At 45.4% G+C, this 16,206-nt stretch overlaps 1 protein-coding gene across 1 annotated transcript; it reads left to right on the top strand.

Annotated features, from left to right (window-relative positions):
• Positions 1 to 2,205: 2,205 nt before the first annotated feature.
• On the top strand, positions 2,206 to 11,902 carry ATP6V1G1 (ATPase H+ transporting V1 subunit G1). Its single transcript, NM_001193602.1, is given in 3 exon segments — positions 2,206 to 2,348; positions 6,850 to 6,950; positions 11,497 to 11,902. Coding segments are annotated over 3 exon segments (357 nt in total). The 5' UTR covers positions 2,206 to 2,266; the 3' UTR covers positions 11,671 to 11,902.
• Positions 11,903 to 16,206: the final 4,304 nt, after the last annotated feature.

The raw sequence follows: 16,206 nt of genomic DNA, 5'->3' as shown, positions 1-16,206 counted from the left end.
AAAGAAATAAGGTACATTTGCGGAAGTATAATGACTAACTCTGTCAGATGTTATCTTATGTGTAAAAGAGGCAAGGATTAGTGTAATTTATCATTTAAGGAATATAGTAACTCAGCCAGGAGACATGGGGGCCCGTGTGTCCTATTCTGTTTTATCTTCAAAACATCTTTCTGGTCCTGTTTCTTACATCAGAACAGAACAGAATTTCTGTACCTTCTTTCCAACCCCACTGCGAAGTCAATCAAATGAAAATGTCCTGAGCCATGAATCCAGCTCCTGGAGTGCGGAATCTTTCTATCAAGAAAAATTCTGGCATTATTTTATGTTCTCAGCACTCGCTGGACTCTAAGAGGTCACCTGGTCCTTTCCTCAGCCCACAAGATTCCTGAAGAAGAACAGTAGCTCAGAGGTTTTACTCTGCAGCCCTGACTGGATTCAAATATCCTGTCTGTGTGTTAACAGGGGCATGACTTTTGGCTCAGAGACTTTGGGACTCTCTGAGCTTCAGTCTGGCCAATATAAAATGGAATTAGTAACAGCGAGGAGTGAGTGAAGCAATGACAAGGGCCTGTCATATTGTAAACTCAAACTCTGGCTTCGTATTTCCCTATTCACCGTGGACGGGGAGATGTCTCCGTGCCAAGTTGACCCCCTCCCCAACTCCGCACACGCTGGCCCTTTTCCCTAATCATCTCCCACCGCCTGCATCCCCCACTATGCTTTCCTGGGTAACTTCTTATTCTTCAGATCTTATTTTATTTTTTAAAAATTAATTGTATTTTATTTATTTATTTTTTTTTGATGGAGAATCTTGCTGTGTCGCCCAGGCTGGAGTGTAGTGGCGCAATCTCGGCTTACTGCAACCTCAGCTCCCGGGTTCAGGCGATTCTCCTACCTCAGCCTCCTGAGTAACTGGAATTACAGGCGTGCGCCATCACGCCCGGATTTTCAGTAGATATGAGGTTTCACCAGGTTGGTCAGGCTGGTCTCAAATTTCTGACCTCGTGATCCGCCGGCCTCAGCCTTTCAAAGTGCTGGGGTTATAGGCGTGAGCCACCGCGACTGGCCTATTTTAATTTTTTAATTTTAATTTTTTTGAGACAGAGTCTTGCTCTGTCACCCTGGCTACAGTGCAGTGTCACGACCTCGACTCACTGCAGCCTCCACCTCCCGGGTTCAAGCGATTCTCGTGCCTCAGCCTACCAACTGTGATTACAGGCGCGTACCACCACGCCCAGCTAATTTTTGTATTTTTAGTAAAGACGGGGTTTCACCACGCCGGCCAGGCTGGTCTCGAACTCCTCACCTGAAGTGATCGGTCCACCTCGGCCTCCCAAAGTGCTGGGATTACAGGCTCGTGAGCCACTGCGCCTGGCTTTCAGATCTTATCTCAAACACCACTTCCTTGGTACAGCATTCAGAGACACATCCACATCCCTCTCCCGTTACTAAAGGTTCCTTCTTACGGCACCCTGCATTTTTCCTTCATGACTTTATCACAGTTTGTAACTGTCTATTTATTTTAATTAACCTGTCTGTGTCCATAAACTGTGAGCTCCGCCGGGACCTGCTCTCTGCTATGTCCTCAGTATCAACAGTGGTCTAGGATCACAGCAGGCTTTCATCAAATATTTATGGGAAACAGTCCAGTCCATTCCTGAACTCGGGTTCAGAAAAGGATAGCGATCTGTCCAAAATCACACAGGTTAGCGGTAGACTTGATCCCAAGTCTCCTAACTGGCACCCCAAGACTCTACCCCTGGAACTGGCAAGAATCTTTCTAAACTACCCCCCGATAAAATTTTGAGTGCCAAAGAAAGTCCCAGAAAGGGAAGGAGTGAGCAGTGTGGAGAGTAGGAGGAAAGTGATTTGACTTGGCCCCTTCTCTCTTAACGTTAATGTGAGCATACTACAAACTGAGGGACTATAGCAATGACGACGTGGCAGAGCGGCTACACTGAGTGAACCGATGACCCGGCAGCCATCAAAAGAGGTTCGGGAGGGTAGAGGGGAGGAGAGTGGAGACCCTGCGCAGGCGCGGTCAAGGCGCTCCGCTCCTTTCTCCTCTGCCCCGCCCTATCTCTTCTAATCACAGAAGTCCAAGAGCGGTCAGCTGATGCTACGCTGCGCGGTCACGTGACAACGGGGGAGGGGCGAAGCGCAGGCGCAAGGAGCAGGCGCAGATGGTGGGCGGCTGTGTCAGCTGACCCAAGGGGCCTTCGAGGTGCTTTAGGCGGCTTGCCTTCGTCTCAGAATCGCTGCCGCCATGGCTAGTCAGTCGCAGGGGATTCAGCAGCTGCTGCAGGCCGAGAAGCGGGCAGCCGAGAAGGTGTCCGAGGCCCGTAAAAGTGAGTTTCAGGGTGGTGCTGCCCAGCGTGGCGCGAGTCGAAGGAAGACCGCTGGGCCGCAGGTGGTGGGTAGATTAGGCCCGAAAAACTGCGGGGTGCGGCCTTGGGTATAGTCGCAGAAGGTTGTGTGTTTCGAAGCTCTGAGGAGCTGAGGCTCTGGAAGGCTTGCGAATCGCCTGGAAGCCACGATGTGAGATGGTAAATTGGGCGTGGAAACAGTAATGGGTTACCGTCCTTGGGGCCTGGAGGCATGTGAAGTGGGCTCTCCAAACGGAGCTCTTTGTTCTTCCCCTCTCCCACTTAACGGCTCTGGGGTGGTCAGTCTCGGTGAATGGAGCCAGCATCCACACGGTTGCTTGGTCTGGAAACCTGGAGTCCTACTTGCCTCTTCTCCCTCCCTCGTTTGCCACCTTTAGTCAGTCGCCAAGGCTTGCGTATCTTTCACTTTTTCCTCCATGTCTACTACCAGCGTCTTAGTCCAGGACACTAGTTTCTCTAAAGGTACTGTGACTGTCTAAATCGTTGATTGGGGTGTGTGTGTGTGTGGTGGGGGGGAGGTGTCTGTGTTTCTGTGTAATATGTGGCAAGCGCAGTGCCCAGTGCATCAGTTGTCTCCCCTAACGTGGCATTCAGTGTCGCAGTGAAGGAAGCAGGTATTGGATCGCTTAATTAATTGCAGGAGAGATGAGGGCTGGAGTGGAGAAATGGAAGGTTGCTAAAGAATTTAAACAGGTGAGTTTAATCTAGACTGGGGAGTGGAGGAACCCGTTCTAGTCCCCTCCAGTCAATCCATTCTCTCTGCAATCAGTCATCCTTCTAAAATGCAAAGATTTGACTTCCTGCTGGCAAGGAACAAAATAAATAAATGCAGATATGATTTTCCTACCGCCTTTGCAGTCAGACGTTTAGTGCCTGCAGAAGAAAGCTCAAATTCCTTAATGAAGTTGGGGAGGCTCCCGTGGGTCAGGCTTGGTCCTTTCCTCCAGCCATACTGAATCATTGTGGTCCCTTAGAAGCACCATGATTTCTTTCATCTGCAGGTCTTTGCACACGCTGTTTCCTCTGATGGGAGAAGCCTTTTCCAATTCTCCTCGCCTTTGTTCTCTGACCCTTAGTCTTCCATCAGACCTGAAAATTTAGGAAGCACTTCTTCGGGGAAGCCTTTCCTGACTCATGCTTCTCACCCAGATTAGGCTTGGAGTCCCTCCCAAGTGCTGATTTCTGCCACGGCCGTGCAATAACCTGTTTGTTTATATGGCTCAGTCACTCGACTAAGCTGGAGAACAGAAACTATGTCTCATTTAACTTTATGTATCCAGTTTCCCATCTGGTGAGAAAGATGCTTCTTTCCCTATTTTACAGATGGTAAAAATGAGGCTCAGAAATGATTTGTCCATACCCTGGGAAGCAACATAGTTGGGACTCAGAAGCCTCTTTTTCCATGCAAGGATAAGATACTGATCTTAGTAGTTCTTGGTGGTTCTCCTAGTATAGGAGTTACTCTATCTGACATCCAACTAGATTGCAAGCATGTCTCTTCTACTTGTGCAATTAGGGGTTGTGTGGTACTTGGAAAGCTTTTTTTGAGGGTGTTGGGAATGGGAGGAAGCCTTTTGTTCTTGCTCCGGTGACTGGAAAGTTCTTTGTTCTTCCCAGAATATTTCCAGTCATGCCCTCGATAGAGTATTTTCAGAATGACTTCTCAGAGTTTGTGTTCTGATGGCTCATCAGTAACAGAAGTTGTATCTGTCGGGAGGGATAGGAGAATAGATTGGGGAAGTGCAGAAAAAAAAATGCTTGGAATATTGTAAGAATAATTCTGAGTACCCTGGCCAGGTAGGATTTATGTTTTATACCTTTATCCTGTCAAGCCTGGTGCAGGGTTTTGTGTATCTCAGGTAGCTGTGAATTTGTTTTAAAAAGTATTAGTTTGGCTGGGCGTGGTGGCTCATACCTGTAATCCCAGCACTTTGAGAGACCGATGTGGGTGTATCACCTGAGGTTGAGAGTTTGTGACCAGCCTGGGCAATATGGAGAAACTCCGTGTCTACTAAGAATACAAAAATTAGCTGCGCGTGGTGGTGTGCGCGTGTAGTCCCAGCTACTTGGGAGGCTGAGACAGGAGAAACGCTTGAACCCAGGAGGCAGGGGTTGCAGTGAGCTGAGATCATGCCACTGTACTCCACCCTGGGGAACAGACGGAGACACCGTGTCCCCCCTCCCCCCAAAAAAAGGTATTAGTTTACGGCTAACATACGTCTCAGATTTTTTTTTTTTTTTTTGAAGACAGTCTCACTCCGTCACTCAGGCTGGAGTGCAATGGCACCATCTTGGCTCGCTCCAACCTCCACCTCCCGAGATCAAGAGAGTTTGTGCCTCAGGCTCCCAAGTAGCTGGGCTTACAGGTGCCCGCCACCATGCCTCTCTCTATTAAAATACAAAAACATATAAATTAATCAGTACATAAATAAATACAAAATAAATTTTTGTATTTTAGTAGAGACAGGGTTTTACCATGTTGGCCGGGTTGGTCTCAAACTCTCGGCCTCCCAAAGTGCTGGGATTACAGATGTGAGTCGCTGTGCCTGTCCTGTCTCAGAATTGTTAATAGTTAGGAGCAGAGGTATTCGGAAGAACTGCAGTTTGAAAAATTGCCTTTCTTGATTTATAATTATGGTTGACTTGCCCAGTTAAGAGTTGGGAAGAGGCAGTATGTAAAATGGTCCCATCCAATTTTTTAATGAAATCATTGCGTTGGACCTTACATTTATTTTTTTATTTATTTTTATTGTTTTGAGACGGAGTCTCGCTTCATCACCCCCAGGCTGGAGGGCAGTGGTGTCAGCTGACTGCAACCTCTGTCTCTTGGGTTCAAGTGATTCTTCTGACTCAGGCTCCCGAGTAGCGCTCGCCACCACGCCCAGCTAGTTTTTGTGTTTTTAGTAGAGACGGGGTTTCACCATATTGGCCAGACTGGTCTCGAACTCCTGACCTTGTGATCCGCCCATCTTGGCCTCCCGAAGTGCTGGGATTACAGGCGTGAGCCAACACGCCTGGCCTGGACCTTAAAATTTTTAAAGACTTTGTGTTAATGGCATATTTCATTGGAGTGAAACAAAACACTGGCTCCCATATGTAAGGCCCAAGAAAAACAAGATTTAAGAGAAATACGATTTTCTGTTTAAATATTTTTTATTTTGAGGCCCCTATCAAAATTGAATGTTGAAGATGTTTGCCAAAGGCAGTAAACGGTATTATCTTGAGTCATAAATGCAGGGAGCCATGGGAGTTGGGAGTGATGTCTTGTGGAGCTACTGCATAATGTTTGGACCATGAGTGTTTTTTGTAGGTTGTTGGTTTTGAAAATATCTTTAGCTTTGAAATATAGCCCATTATAGCTTATGGGAGGATAGCATGTGAAGGATTGGGGTACAGGTGGCCGAAGCAGACAGTAATAGGCCAGAAATAATACTGGAGTGAACGTGGACTTGCAGAAATAGTCTTTGGAGTGCTTAGAGAGAGACCTGTTAATTGTTTCAGACTAGCGTCAGGGAATGTTGATGTCATGGGTCACTTCATTACAGGTCCAAAGTTCTGTTCTTAATCAGGAGGTAGAAGGTTAAGTTTATTTTCATTTATCCACACGGGCTCTAGACAGTTGATATACAATGATGTATAACAAAGCCTAATTTTAGATGCAGGATGTCTTTTGCTCTGAATTAAATAAATAGGTTGATGGATGGTCTAGAACCCCTCTTTTTTTTTTTTTTTTTTTTGGTGAGTGGAGACTCAAAGCAGAGGGTATATGTTGGCTGTCCTTGTGGTCTGTTTTCATGTAGGCTCTGACCAAACCTAGAGATTTTTTCCAGCTGTATGTTAAGCCACTCACTTCTAGAAACCAAAATACCTGTGTCTCCTCTTCTCTCAGCTGCTTGTGCAGTCTGACTGTACAGTGTTCCTCATTCAGCATTCCTTCGCAAGTCACCACTGTCATTACTTCCTTGTGACAGGCACTGCTTTTAGTTTCCAATGTTACATCATCTGGTTCATTAGTTACATTATAGGTTGATGTCCTTGGGAGCTTATTAGGCTTCTTGCTAAGCATCTAAGTAGGGTTGCAGCTTTAATGAGCAGCATACTTACATGTTTACTTCTGGAGAAGAGTTCCCTAGATGGTTAATGTTACTCATTCTATGTTCGTTCTTAATAGTTGAGATTGAGAGAATATTCTGACACATTCTATAATTTTTTCCCATCTTTTTAATGGGCTGTAGTTATAGAAGGTATTCATTTTTGTTTTGTCACTTTCTAGTTAAGTACAGCCTATAGGAGGGAGGAACATGTACTATTTGTTAGCTCTGCATTCCCTCTTTCCCATGCACATCTCTTCAGACTGTGTCATAATTTATTCTTGGTTTATTGTTATAATATACCATCTGAGTCTCTGCTTGCTTTTCTACTTTTAACCACTTCCTGATATAGCTCTCTCCTTTGAAAACAGGAAAGAACCGGAGGCTGAAGCAGGCCAAAGAAGAAGCTCAGGCTGAAATTGAACAGTACCGCCTGCAGAGGGAGAAAGAATTCAAGGCCAAGGAAGCTGCGGTGGGACACCATTTGTTTTTGTTGCTGCTTTCGTCTCCTAATCCCCCGTCCCACCAAGGCTTTCAAAATAGCCAGCATAGCTCAGAGATCCTGGTTGAATTTTGAAAATGTGGTAGTCATGTGTTTTATTGACTGCTTAGGCATCTGTCTCTTAGGATGATCAGTTTTTCCACTCATATTGAGTCCTAATTTTCATTTATTCACTCATTTGACACATATCTGTTAGGCAGTTAACATGTCTCAGGTACTGTGCTAGATGCTAGAAATCAGCTGTGACCAGGAAGAGACATGGTCCCTTCCCTCATGGAGTGTAGCTTACCATCTGGTGGCCAGGGAGACTCAGTAATACAGTACAAATCATGCAGAGCTACAACTGAAAAGTGCTGTGACGGTTGTAAACAAATCAAATGGAGCCCCACTTTAGTATAGTATATATAGTACAGACATTTACCAGTGATACAGGCTACAGTATGGTGCATCCAATAATGGTACAAAAACAGAGAGTACAGAGGAGGCAGGGACAATTGTGGAAAGGGGAAAGGACAGAGGAGGGCTTCACAGAGAAAAGGAACTATCAGGACTCTTGGGTGCAGGTAACAAAATATAATTAAAACTGATTCTAAATGGAATGTAATGGCCTATATAATTAAAAACCCAAGAGCTTAAATAATATGCTCAGGACTTTCTCTCCCCTCTGTGTTTGGCTTTGTATCATTCTCAAGTTCTACATTGTGGCCTCTAGTAGTTCCAGCATACACACTTCCAGGCCCAAGTCCAGTGATTAAAGGCACATACCTCTCTCCTTGCATTAAGTAGCAAAAATTTTGATCAATTTTTAATTTTTTATTTTTAAGAGACAGAGTCACATTCTGTCATTCAGGCTGTAGCTCAGTGGTGTGATCATAGCTCACGGTAGCCTGGAGCTCCTAGGCTTAAGCCATCCTCCCCTGCCCAGCCTTCTGAGTAGCTAGGACTATAGGCATGATCCATCATGCTCAGCTAAATTTTTTTTGTTTTTGTAGAGATAGGGTCTTATTGTGTTGCCTTGACTGGTCTCGAACTCCTGGCCTCAAGTAATCCTCACATCTCGACCTCCCAAGCTGGATCATCTTTGTTCTTGTCAATTACAGTGCCATTAAAACTTGGCTGGGCACAGTGACTTACACCTGTAATCCCAACACTTTGGGAGGCTGTGGTGGGAGGATTGCTTGAAGCCACAAGTTCAAAACCAGCCTGGGCAATAAACCAGACCGCGTCTCTACAAAAAAAACAAGATAAATACAAATAAAACTTAACATGTTTCTGTGATTCTTGCACTGGGGCTGATAGGTGCTGTAAGTTGTCAGATTGCTCATAAAACAATGTAGAAATACCCTTGTGTGTCAGGGCAGCCATCATCTTCTTATCTTCTTTTTTTTTTTTTTTTTTTTTTTTGAGATGGAGTTTTGCTCTTGTTGCCCAGGCTGGAGTGCAATGGCATGATCTCGGCTCACCACAACCTCTGCCTCCTGGGTTCCAATGATTCTCCCGCCTCAGCCTCCCAAGTAACTGAAATTGCAGGCATGTGCATCCGGCTAAGTTTGTATTTTTAGTAGAGACGAGGTTTCTCCTTGTTGGTCAGGCTTGTCTTGAATGCCCGACCTCAGGTGATCCGCCTGCCCCGGCCTCCCAAAGTGCTGGGATGACAGGCGTGAGCCACCACGCCCAGCACTTTTTTTTTTCCAAGATGGAGTCTTACTCTGTCACCCAGGCTGGAATGCAGTGGCGTCATCTCGGTTCACTACAACCTCCACCTCCCAAGTTCAAATGATTTTCCTGCCTCAGCCTCCCAAGTAGCTGAGACTACAGGCGTGCACTAACATGCCCCGCTAATTTTTCTATTTTTAGAAGAGATGGGGTTTCATTATGTTGGCCAGGTTGGTCTTGAACTCCTGACCTTGTGATTCGTGTGCCTCGGCCTCCCAAAGTGCTGGAATTACAGGCGTGAGCCACTACACCCGGCCCGTCTTCATATTTTTACATTCTTTTTTCTTTATTGTGGCACAGGCTTAGGAGGTCCCAATGACAGGTGCCCTCATATTCTTACATTGTGTGTTGTAGTTGATTATAGAGATGGTACTGGTATTGCACTGTAAAGCACAAGCTCTGATTCCTTTCTTTCTTTCTTTCTTTTTTTTTTTGAGACAAGCGTTTCACTCTTGTTGCCCAGGCTGGAGTGCAATGGTGTGATCTTGGCTCACTGCAACCCCCACCTCCCAAATTCAAGTGATTCTCCTGCCTCAGCCTCCCGAGTAGGATTACAGGCGCCCACCACCACACCCAGCAATTTTTTTTTCTTTTTTTTTTTGGTCTTTTTAGTAGAGAGAGGGTTTCGCCATGTTGGCAGGCTGGTCTCGAACTCCTGACTTCAGGCGATCCACCTGCCTCAGCCTCCCAAAGTGCTGGGATTAGAGGTGTGAGCTACCATGCTCAATCAAGCTCTGAATCTTTCTAGCAGTGTTCCATTTGTAACCTCTTTAGTTTTTGAGACAACTTAGCAGAGCCTGGCATATGGCTTATATTCAAGAAACAGGTAACGGGGTTCTGAACATAAAAGTATGAGTTAGCAACCGAGCTGTTATGAAATGCCCCGGGAGATTCCTGTAATATGAACAGTTATAGTATAGTATGAAGAGCCCTAAGGGCATAGTGGCTCCTGCCTGTAATCCTAGCACTTTGGGAGGCTAGGGTGGGTGGATCGTTTGAGCCCAGGAGTTCAAGACCTGCGTGGGCAACATGGTGAAACCCTGCCTCTACAAAAAATACAAAAATTAGCTGGGCATGGTGGTGCATACCTGTAGTTCCAGCTACTCGGGAGGCTCAGGTTGGAGGATGGCTTGAGCCCAGAAGGTAGAGATTGCAGTGAGCCAAGATCATGCCACTGCACTCCAGCCTAGGCAACAGAGTGAGACTCCATCTCTTAAAAGGAGAAAATGGAGTGATAAAGTTAGGCACAGTGGTGTACACCTGTGGTCCCAGCTCTGCAGGAGGATCTCTTGAGCTTGGAGTCTGAGGCCATCCTGGGCAACATAATGAAATCCCATCTTTTTGGGGGAAAAAAATGGAGTGATAGCCTCCTTATAGGTCGTTGTGAGAAATAGGTAATGTGAGAGAATCTTTTGCAAATTAATGTTATACAAATATGAAGGGATGTTGTTATTAGCATATATATATGTATAGTGAGGCAAGAGCAGATTAGGTGAATAAAAAGGGTCTGACACAAAAGTTACGTCTTCCAAAACCTTATAGGTTAAGTTCTAGTAAAGAAGGCACAGCAGTTAACAAAAAGCTGGCTGTACTGTGAAGACCATAGAAGGTAAAAGAAAATTCATGTCAGTGTGTGTGAAATTGCTAAGAGAAACTGAAGAGATAAGATGTTTATGATAAAAATTCAGGTAATAAAAAGGGGCAGGCCAAGGTGGGTGGATCACGAGGTCAGGAGATCGAGACCATCCTGGCTAACATAGTGAAACCCTGTCTCTACTAAAAATACAAAAAAAATTAGCTGGGTGTGGTGGCAGGCGCCTGTAGTCCCAGCTACTCAGGAGGCTGAAGCAGGAGAATGGCGTGAACCCGGGAGGTGGAGCTTGCAGTGAGCCAAGATCGCGCCACTGCTCTCCAGCCTGGGCAACAGACCGAGACTCCATCTCAAAAAAAAAATAAATAAATAAAAGTGGGGGTGGTGGTGGGGGCAGCAATGAGAAATTAGTTTTCCTCTCTTTCAGATCTGCAGTACTCCTCAGAGCCAGTCACTGTTAACAGGTTTCTTTTTTAAATTCTTATAGAATATTTATATTTGCAAGAACAGATGTGACACACTGGTGAATCCACTGTTGAACTTAAGAACTAAAACACTAACCAATAATGGTGAAACTCCTTGTATATTACTCCTAAATTGTATCTTTTGTTTATTATTCTTACTTGTTTTGTTTGGAGATGGGGTCTTCTTGGAATTTTGCTCAGGTAGGGCTCCAACTCACCATCCTCCTGCTTCAGTGTCTCGAATAGCTGAGACTACAGGCATGCACTACCATGTCTGGCTTGTGTTTATTATTATTTAGGAATTTTTAAAAACCATGTATCTCCCCACATTTAAAACCACAGATGCAAAAACATACCACATTGATACTGTTGTATATCTTGCTTATATTTTACAGTTCATTGCAATTCCTGAATAGTTCTCTTATATAGAAGCAAGCTGAGTTTTTAGGTTGATTCCTGTCTTTGGTTAAGGCTAAATAGCAGACTCTTAGAGGAGAGATGTGAATACATGTCTTTGGAATAATTTCCTAGCAGTGGAAATGCTATGCAGTTTACTTTTGGTAGATGTGGCTCCCGTTGACTCAGGGAATACGTCACATGTGCTTCAGCCACAAGGTCACATTCTGAGTATACTGATTGGTGAGCCTGGGTTTCTCCAAAAGTCAGCAAGTAGCTTATGAGATGTACCTGACCAACCAGAGCATTGTTCTGATAATCCCTCTGTGACATCGCTCCCCATCTCCAGGCACTGGGATCCCATGGCAGTTGCAGCACTGAAGTGGAGAAGGAGACCCAGGAGAAGATGACCATCCTCCAGACCTACTTCCGGCAGAACAGGGATGAAGTCTTGGATAACCTCTTGGCTTTTGTCTGTGACATTCGGCCAGAAATCCATGAAAACTACCGCATAAATGGATAGAAGAAGAGAGAAGCACCTGTTCTGTGGAGTGGCATTTTAGATGCCCTCATGAATATGAAGCTTTAGCACAGCTGTAGTTACATTCTTTTGAAATGGCATTAAATTATTTCCATATATTATATAGTAGGTCCTTCCACTTTTTGGGCAGTAGCAAATCTAGCTTTTTTGTACAGACTTAGAAATTATCTAAAGATTTCATCTTTTTACCTCATATTTCTTAGGAATTTAATGGGTATATGTTGTCTTTTTGGCAAGGTATATATGCCTTTTGGCTCAAGCAACATGTATATCACTGTTGACTTTTTCTTTCTTAGATCTAGTTTTAAAAAAAAACACCACATAACCATTCTTTGAAGAAAGGAAGGGATTAAATATTTTTTTTCCCTAACACTTTCTTGAAGGTCAGGGGCTTTATCTATGAAAAAGTAGTAAATAGTTCTTTGTAACCTGTGTGAAGCAGCAGCCAGCCTTAATGTAGTCCATTCTTGCTAATGGTTAGAACAGTGAATACTAGTAGAATTATTTGGGCTGCTTTTAGTTTCTCTTAATCAAAATTACTAGATGATAGAATTCAAGAACTTGTTACATGTTATTACTTGGTGTATCAGTAATCATTTAAAAGTAAAGACTCTGTCATGCATTTTTCTCCCGTTCATTTTTTTCCTTGTCTCCATGATGACCAATGGTTCATCATTTTTGATAATGCATAATGCACTTTGACCCAGATGGTCTGCAGAATTTCACTTAGGACATCAGCGCACAAACAGCACACATATCACATACCCATTTATATACATAATTAGAAAATGTTCGTGATACATGCATCATATGATTTCACCCAACAAATGTTTTGGAAAACAGCAAGCAACTAGTCTGTAGTTTCTTTTCTCTAGAGAGCCTTGGCCTGGGGCAAGTTATTAAGCATATTTCCTTTCTGGTGGGCTAGATGATGTGCATTATACCTGCAGTACCTTCACACTAGCCCTTACAAGTTTTGTGTTTTTGGTTTTTTTTTTTTTTTTTTCTTTTTTGAGACGGAGTCTCGCTCTGTTGCCCAGGCTGGAGTGCAGTGGAGCGGTCTCGGCTCACTGCAAGCTCCGCCTTCTGGGTTCATGCCATTCTCCTGCCTCAGCCTCCCAAGTAGCTGGGACTACAGGTGGCTACCACCACACCCGGGTAATTTTTTGTATTTTTAGTAGACAGGGTTTCACCGTGTTAGCCAGGATGGTCTCAATCTCCTGACCTCGTGATCCACCCATTTCGGCCTCCTAAAGTGCTGGGAATACAGGTGTGAGCCACCACACCCAGCCTAGCCCTTACAAGTTAAATGTCCTGTGGCCCTCTTAGCCGAAAGTCTTTGGTTGCAAAAGTAATTGCTTATAGGTGAAAACAGTTGAAAGAACATGGGATTTCCTTGTTCTGATACAAGACAAGACAACTAGATGACCTTAAAAACCCTCATATTTAATATGACTCAGGATTTTTTTTTCAGACCACTGCTGTCTCTAGTTACTGTTATTTCTCTGTTCCTTTTTATAGAATTCCTCAAAAGAGTGACTGGATGAGGTTTTTTTTTTGTTTTTTTTTTTTTTTTTTTACTGTTAAAACCCCCAAGTCTTACTATCCCACTGAAGCTGTGTGTCAAGATCAGCAATGCTGTCCAGGTTGAGAAAGCTCATCCTCTTCCTCCTTGACCTTCCGTACTTTGACAGGGTTGACCATTCCTTCATTTAACCACTTTTGTTTTTTTGAGACGGTCTCGCTCTGTGACCCAGGCTGGAGTGCAGTGGTCTGGTGTGGTCTCAGTTCACTGCAACTTCCGTGTCCCCTGCTCAGTCGACCCACCTCAGCCTCCCGAGTACCTAGGACTACAGGCACACACTATCACACCCAGCTAATTTTTCTGGTTTTTTTTTTTTTTTTTTTTTTTTTAAGACGGAGTTTTGCTGTGTCACCCAGGCTGGTGTGCAGTGGCGTGATCTTGGCTCACTGCAAGCTCCGCCTCCGAGGTTCACGCCATTCTCCTGCCTCAGCCCCCTGAGTAGCTGGGACTGCAGGCACCCACCACCACGACCGGCTAAGTTTTTGTATTTTTTTTTTTTTTTTGTAGAGACAGGGTTTCTTTTTTTTTTTTTGAGACGGAGTCTCGCTCTGTCACCTAGGCTGGAGTGCAGTGGCCAGATCTCGGCTCACTGCAAGCTCCGCCTCCCGGGTTTACGCCATTCTCCTGCCTCAGCCTCCCGAGTAGCTGGGACTACAGGCGCCCGCCACCTCGCCCAGCTAGTTTTTTGTATTTTTTAGTAGAGACGGGGTTTCACCGTGTTAGCCAGGATGGTCTCGATCTCCTGACCTCATGATCCATCCGTCTCGGCCTCCCAAAGTGCTGGGATTACAGGCTTGAACCACCGCACCCGGCCATGACAGGGTTTCACCGTGTTAGCCAGGATGGTCTTGATCTGACCTTGTGATCCGCCCACCTCGGCCTCCCAAAGTGCTGGGGTTACAGGCGTGAGGCACCGCGCCTGGCCAATTTTTCTGTTTTTAGTAGAGGCAGGGTTTCTCCATGTAGCCTGGGCTGGTCTCAAACTTCTGGGCTCAAGCGATCCTCCTGACTTGGCTTCCCAAAGTGCTGGGATTACAGCTGTGAGCCACTGCACCCAGCCCACTTAGCTTCCATCGTGCAGTATTATGCTTCATTGCTTCTCATTCATTCTCTCCCTCGTTCTTCCTTCAGCTTTTTTTTTTTTTTTTTTTGGAGATGCTGCGGTGCAGTGGCATGATCTCGACTCACTGCAACCTCCCGGGTTCAAGTGATTCTCCTGCCTCAGCTTTCCTATTAGCTAGGACTACAGGTATGCGCCACCACGGCCAGCTATTTTTTGTATTTTTAGTAGAGATGGGGTTTCACCATGTTGGCCAGGATGGTCTCAATCTCTTGACCTTATGATCTGCCCTCGGCCTCCCAAAGTGCTGGGATTACAGGTGCGAGCCACCACACTTGGCCTCCTTCTGCTTTTATCAGTCTCTTCACGCTGCTGATGAAGACATACCCGAGATGGGGAAGAAAAAGGTTTAATTGGACTTAAAAGTTCCACATGGCTAGGGAGGCCTCAAAATCATCGTGGGAGGCAAGACACTTCTTACATGGTGAGGGCAAGAGAAAAAGAGGAAACTCCTGATAAACCCATCAGATCTTGTGAGACTTAATATCACGAGAATAGCATGGAAAGACCAGCCCCATGATTCAATTACCTTCCCCGGGTCCCTCCCGCAACATGTGGGAAATCTGGGAGATACAATTCAAGTTGAGATTTGGGTGGGGATGCAGCCAAACCATATCATTCTGCCCCTGACCTCTCCAAATCTTATGTCCTCACATTTCAAAACCAATCATACCTTCCCAACAGTCCACCAAAGACTTACTTCAGCATTAACCCAAAAGTTCACAGTACAAAGTCTCATCTGAGGCAAGGTATGTCCCTTCACCTATGAACCTATAAAATCAAAAGCAAGCTAGTTACTTCCTAGATACAATGGGGGTACAAATATTGGGTAAACACAGCCATTCCAAATGGGAGAAATTGGCCAAAACAAAGGGGTTACAGGGCCCATGCATGTCTGAAATCCAGCAGGGCAGTCAAATTGTAAAGCTCCAAAATGATCTTTGACTTCAGGTCTCACGTCCAGGTCACACTGATGTAAGAGGTGGGTTCCACCCCTGCGGCTTTTGCAGGGTACAGCCTGCAATGATCCTGGGCAGCTCTGCCCCTGTGGCTTTGCAGGGTACAGCCTCCTTCCCAGCTGCTTTCATGGGCTGGTGTTGAGGGTCTGTGGCTTTTCCAGGTGCACGATGCAAGCTATCAGTGGATCCCATTCTGGGGTCTGGAGAACGGTGGCCCTCTTCTCAAAGCTCCACTAGGCAGTGCCCCAGTAGGGACTCTGTGTGTGGCTCTGACCCCACATTTCCCTTCCACACTGCCCTAGCAGAGGTTCTCCGAGGGCCCCACCCCTGCAGCAAACTTTTGCCTGAGCATCTAGGCATTTCCATACATCTTCTGAAATCTAGGCAGAGGTTCCCAAACCTCAATTCTTGACTTCTATGCACCTGCAGGTTCAACATCATGTGGAAGCTGCCAAGGGTTGGGGCTTCCACCCTCTGAAGCCACAGACCGAGCTGTACATTGGCCCCTTTCAGCCAGCCATGGCTGGAGGGGCTGGGACATGGTGCCATGTCCCTAGGCTGTACACAGCACAGGGACCCTGGGCCCAGCTCATGAAACTACTTTTTCTTCCTGAGCCTCCAGGCCTGTGATGTGAGGGGCTGCTGTGAAGGTCTCTGACATGGCGTGGAGACATTTTCCCAATGGTCTTGGGGATTAACATTAGGCTCCTTGCTACTTACGCAAATTATTTCTGCAGCTAGCTTGAATTTCTCCCCAGAAAATGGGTTTTAATTTTCTATCAAATAGGCTGCAAATTTTCCAAACTTTTATGCTCTGCTTTCCTTATAAAACTGAATGCCTTTAACAGCACACA

This window comes from Macaca mulatta, chromosome 15, assembly GCF_049350105.2.
Source record: "Macaca mulatta isolate MMU2019108-1 chromosome 15, T2T-MMU8v2.0, whole genome shotgun sequence".
In the NCBI taxonomy this organism is placed as follows: domain Eukaryota; kingdom Metazoa; phylum Chordata; class Mammalia; order Primates; family Cercopithecidae; genus Macaca; species Macaca mulatta.
Note: the sequence above shows the minus strand (reverse complement) of the source record. Positions and strands in the feature narration are given on the sequence as shown.